General features: G+C 39.4%; 1 protein-coding gene across 1 annotated transcript; it reads right to left on the bottom strand.

Annotated features, from left to right (window-relative positions):
- Positions 1 to 4144: 4144 nt before the first annotated feature.
- LOC123261351 (stress response protein NST1-like) lies at positions 4145 to 5391 on the bottom strand. Its single transcript, XM_044722942.1, has one exon. The coding sequence runs from the start codon at positions 5389 to 5391 to the stop codon at positions 4150 to 4152; it is 1242 nt and encodes a 413-aa protein (XP_044578877.1). The 3' UTR covers positions 4145 to 4149.
- Positions 5392 to 6265: the final 874 nt, after the last annotated feature.

Genomic DNA, 6265 nt, shown 5'->3' with positions numbered 1-6265 from the left:
ATTGGGATAGCTGAATCAGAAATTATGTAATTTGATACCTCAATTTTTTGCTTGTAGACATTGTTATGCATGGCACAATCCACTTAATTTTCTGGATTGTAATCGTTACATTTTTATCTTCAGCGGTAACAACATAAGCGTTTTGATCAGTATCTGATCTGATTGGTATCAATTCATGCTTGGCATTTACGATAATTCGTTGATAATGTTCAGCAAATCCGAGGATAAAACTCAGAGGTACTAAGACATCAAGTAACCACTATTATCAGTCGACTTGTTATTATCTTTTGCAAAATATTTTGCTGTCCTGGACTCAGAGAAGCAAATTCTTTCATAATAATGGTGATGTTTACATTCTTACATCTATCAATTTCTGCATTATTTAGCTCATAACGTATCTCGTCGAACATATGACAGACAGCCATGTTTACCATCTTTGTAATAGCACTCACAGCGGTACCATCAGCTCTCCTCATTCTTCCACAAAATGTAATGTGCTCTTGCTTGGAAGCAAGCACAGATCTTGATGCTGAACAGCAATCCTGATCTCATCACTGTTTTTGAATGCCGTTGATGCGTATGGTAGGTGTGAATGTGCTTCACATCATGCAATAAATTCATCCAAAATATTTGATTTTTTTATGCCAAAAAATTCCGCCATGGTATCAAGCAAGCTAGACAACAAAAATTTATTTTTATACTTCAAGAAAAACCTGTGTCCATCAAGAGCTCATACCTCACTGAAGACGTGTACTTCGTTTTTGTGAAGTTCACTCTCGGCAAGCTGCTTATGTAGGCAGAAGATACTGCGCAGTTACCCCTACCTCTCTACCTTAAGACCGGTTTGATGAACTATCCAGTAAAAATACAACAAAGAAAATTACCCGTTCTTGAACAGGTTCAGACCTTTTGAAAAGTGGATAGAAACCGCAACAGATGGCATATCTTCACGGCATGTACTCATTATACATGTAAGTTCAATATAGATAGATAGATTTGTTACATTATACAGCAGTAAAAACTGCCTTTTACAATTTTTTCATCACAATTGTACTGCCTCTCTCTATTTCACTGCGTTCGAATTTTCTTTCAAATTTTTCACTGCGTTCAAGTTTTTCTGCCTTTCAAATTTTTCTTTCGAATTTTGCACATAGATAATCACAACCTGCTCTTTCAACTTTTTATAATCGCTGCGTATCTCTTGCGGCTGTGGGCCGACTTGTCCTTTTTATACTGTATTTACCCTATTCCTCATCTCTTTTGAATGGCTGTTGGAATAGTGGCGATGAGGAAACCACAGACAAAACCCATGTCAGTATAAGTCGGCTACCGGAGCGACCCCCGACGGTTGGTTTGGAACTATTCTAATAACCGTCGGGGCTCGAACCCTCGCCTCACGGTATGATGTACGAACAAACGATATAATGACTTAGCCCGCTCGGCCATCCTGCCGCATGCAGGTTGAGTATATTCATCTTTTCAGAACATAAACAACGAAATTCACCTGTGATCTAAGCGATGTTAGTCGTTGCTTAAATCATAGGTGCATTTTTCAACAAAAAGGCAGAAATCAAACTCGAAATAGTGGATTTCAGACTTAAAATAACCGATAGCAGTCACTAGATGACAGATTTCAGACTTAAAATGGCCGATAGCAGCCACCAGATGGCAGATAGCAGCCAACAAACGGCCAGAAAATGGCGGGCAAATGGCGGTAAGTGGGATTTGAAAATGGCAAATAGTAGGATTTGAAAACGGCGGGAAACGGCGGATAGTGGGTGTTAAAAATGGCGGTAGAATTCACCAACAGCGCCACCTATGAAAAACCTCAACCACATCCACAAAATTTCGACAAAACAGGTCTGTCATATCTGCGGTCAGCAACATGGACACGAACCAACCGTCGGTAAAACAGACTTAGCATGGATAGAAATCCACAAATCATTTGTAACGAAAAAATAAATTCCAACCAACGGTAGAGAGGCCAGTTGTCATTTATCCTTGTCCAGGTCGCTCAACAATTGACTTAAAATACGAAATAGACAAAAAAAATGACTTGGGAGGTAACTCTTAGTTTCCCAAGCAACTCGCAACTTTTCAGAAATAATTCTTCTAAGATTCCCAAAAATAGTCGATTGACTTCGAAGTCTATTGAGTACATCCGCTGTATCGGTCGACTTCGTTGGATATAGCCAAACAAATTTGATAAACGCATCAACTACTACAAGAATATGTTTGTAGTTCTTCTGAATATTGGTCATTGGGCCCACGTGATCTATGTGGTAGGTATCCATGGTGACATCACCTTTGCTAATGGGATTCAGCAGTCCCTCTGGCTTACCGTGTTTTTTCTCGGTTAAGATACAAGCAACACAACTTTCGACTACCTGCTCAACCTTTGGCCTCATCCTTTTAAACCAGAAGTCCTTCTTGAAAATTTCTTCTGTCTCATTAAGACCAAAATGTCCTTTTTCATGCACTCGTCTTATCACTCGATACTGCATACTTTTAGGCACTACAATTAATAATTAACCATTTACATCCTGATAAACTAACTTATTGTGCACCACATACCCATTCATATCATTACACTCTTGATTACTTAGTACAATCTTTAAATCATTATCTTTTTCCTGCGCACTCCTCACACGCGCCAAAATTCCATCATCATTCTCACGTACAATTAAAACTGTCGGTAATGGATTTCTACTTAAAGCATCCACGTGCATCATACTTCTCCCAGGCCTATGGCAAATTTCGTACTCAAAGTGTTCCATTAATAAAGCCCATCCGTTACAATCCTTTTGCATTAGAATCATGCCATACCCTAAGCTCGACGCATCCGTGTGCAACTCCGTTTCAGCTCCCATTCTATATAGATTCAAAACAGGCCCGCATACTAATGCGGCCTTTAATGCGTTAAATGCTTCTGTCTCTCTCGCACCAAAGTGAAACTGAGCGCCTTTCTTTAACAGGTCAGTCGAGGGTCTAGCTATTAAGGAATACCTAGGTACAAATTTTCTAAAGTATCCTGTTAAACCCAAAAAACTCTATACTTTCTTAATTGTATTTGGGACCGGAAAATTACTTACATCTAACGTTTTATGTTCTGAGGGTTTTACTGTACCTCCGGATACAATATGCCCAATATACTCGACCGTAGTTTTTACAAACTGGCATTTTGACCATTTTATTATCAACCCATGCTTAGCTGCAACTTCTAAAACCGTCTGTGATCTTTTAACAGCTTCTTCCAAGGTCTTCGCAATAATAATTAAATCGTCCATGTAAATAACCAACATACCATCTTTTATTAACGTTCGGAAAATAGCATTTATATATTGTTGAAAAACGTTCGGGGAGATAGACAATCCGAAAGGCATTTTTCGAAACTCATATTGTCTATCGGGCGTTACAAAAGCTGTATACTTTTGACATTTTTCCGCGACATCGACGTAAAAATCCGTTCTTTAGATCAACGACTGTAAAATATATTCCTTCTGCTAACGCGTCCAGCTGATCTTCAATCAAAGGCAAAGGTGAAAGCGGTCTGAAAATAATTCTATTTAATTTCCGAAAATCCACGTAAAGCCGAACTGACCCGTCTTTTTTTCGTACAAGAACAATTGGACTCGCGTACTCTGAATTTGAAGGACGGATGATGCCTTCCTCCATCCAAATGTTTACAATATCGTTAACTTCCTGACGTTCCGACTGACACAACCGTCGTGGTCGCGAAACAATTGGCTCATCAGATCTTAAAATTATCTTTGCTTTAATTCCGATATCCTCCGTTTTATAATTTGTTATAATCTTAAGAATCTCTTCCCGATAATGGTTCTGTGTGATGTGAAGCAAATCTATTTCATTGGCTTTATCAATAACATTAATTGGGTGGATGTAAGATTCTCCCGATTCATCTACGTTAACATGATCGTCTTTATCAATTTTTAAAAATGTAACGTCTCCATGCCGCACGCGGAGTTCAACTTGATTTAGAAAATCAGTATCCAGGAGAATAGGATGTTTTAATATAGCATCAGGTACGACATGATAAGTAACAATGTATACATCATTTTCTACAGTCATGCTAGCGGTAAACTCATCCATAGTTGCATTCATACCAGACACCAAACCTTCAAAACATACCTACGTTTCTCTGAGGGTCGGTGCCCCCAACCTCTCGTACTCACTCTTACAAATTAAAGTTAGATCACAACCTGTGTCAACTAATGCTAGAGTCTTATAATCATTAATTGAAACAATTTTTTGATACTTTTCCTTCTTTGGCCGCGATACAACATACACATCTTTCGGCTTATTATTTTCTGGACACTCCGCCGCGATATGCCCGAAACCATTGCACCTAAAACACTTTCTGCCCTTTTGCGAATCGGGGCATGCGGAACTTACATGCTTATCACTTCCGCAATTATAGCAACGTTTCTCTGATACCGCGGTTGATTTCACTTCACTATTTTTCTTCTTGTTCCTGTCGTCAGCTTTTCCAGATTTTTCACTTCGCTCCGATGCTCTGGTCTTCGTTTTTGCAGCTTCCTGTTTCATGCTTTCGTACTGACTGAATCGTTCTTTCAGTTCCTTAATTGTTTGAGCTCCGTACAAGATTGACTTGTTTACAGCTTCATCGGGAATACCTTCGATTATATACTTGATAACTACACTCACTTCGAGATTGACTTGGGATGCGATTTGCAGCATCTTATACGCATAGGTCGGTAGCGTTTCGTCAGATTTTTTCTTCCGTTTCACGAGTTCCCGGTGCACTTGTAAACTGTCTACGGTTTTCTCAAACTCTTCCATCAGCACCTTCTTTAATTTCATCCATGTTCTGCTACAATTTTCGTACTCCACGAATAATTCCGCAGAACCTTCTAATAGTCGCTTGGAATAAGCTACTTTTTGAACATCATTCCACTCGCATAGTTCCGCCATCTCTTCGAACTTTTGGAGCCATCGTCGTACATCAGTGTGATCATCACCACTGAACTTCTTCAGCGTATCTTCAACGTCCTTGAACGTTAACAGCACGCGCTGCTGACTTCCTCGGGGTCGGTGAATGACCGGTGTTCCTCGAGAGCCAGCTTTATCATCGTGTTCCGGAACCTGGGGTTGGTTCTGGTGATCGTTCCGCGGGGGAACAATCTCGTCTTTATCTTCAATTTCGTCATCTTCTTCATCGTCGTCGTCGTCGTTGCTATCTGCTTCGTCTTCTTCTTCGTCTTGAACTCGTTCTCGTTCGACCAAAAGTGCAGCTCGCAGACGTTCTAATAGCTCACGCTTACGACCAATGGTTCGCAGGTGCCTCTGTCTGAGCTCCATCTTGAGCTCGGGAACCCTCATCCGCGCGAGTTGATCCTCGTTCAACTCCATCGCGTCAACACCTCGCGCAACATTGTCAATAACTCAATCAGCCATTATTTTCACAATGTAAACTTATCAAATCGAACAAAACACTTCACGTCTTGAAACTTACTTCCCTCACAATCCGTCTTTCGTCTAAGTTTATTAAACTTTTATATACCTGTTCGCTGTAATCCCGGACCGAGCCTCCAAAATGTAAAATATAGATTTTTAGAATTATATTAATGATAAGAAATTACAGCACGAGGCGATATTTATTAAAAGTATAATAATATGTTTATTGATAAGGGAAGTACTACATACAACTGTTTCCTAGCCTGGGTGGTATTAGACTGCCTTAAAAATTATCTCTTAAAATTACCTGGGCCTCTAGGTCCTGTCTCACCCCCATCTCTCAGCAGCATACTTGCATACTTCATACACTCTTGCTCGTTCTCTCACTCGCACTCAAGCTACAATATTCTTAACCATTTTACAGAGTAAGTATATTTTGACATCTGGTGACAGCATGTTGGAAATACTAGTTACTCGTCTAATCCTTGAATTTAAAACAACTTAAAAACGAATACCTTTTAGTAAAGTAAAAGCATAGAAAATATTTACAACAAAATATTTTTCCTGCTTCTACATATATATATTAGGGGTGTGCCAAAATGTAACTTCCGTGGAGAACCTTTTAAAATTGGAATTTTGAGTTCTGCTCTTAACAGGGGCTGCGTTTGGGCATTTCCTGAGATATTTTGGTGTGAGACGATGTATTTGATTTTCATAGAATTTTTTAACAGAAGCTTAGTTTGGGCATTTCCGGTGAAAATTCAAAATTTGGCCGGAAGTGCCCAATTAAATCTCCTGTTAAAAAGCCTATAAATAATCAAATGAATTC

Source organism: Cotesia glomerata, linkage group LG3, assembly GCF_020080835.1.
Source record: "Cotesia glomerata isolate CgM1 linkage group LG3, MPM_Cglom_v2.3, whole genome shotgun sequence".
Classification (NCBI taxonomy): domain Eukaryota; kingdom Metazoa; phylum Arthropoda; class Insecta; order Hymenoptera; family Braconidae; genus Cotesia; species Cotesia glomerata.
This window is presented reverse-complemented; position numbering and strand designations above follow the sequence as displayed.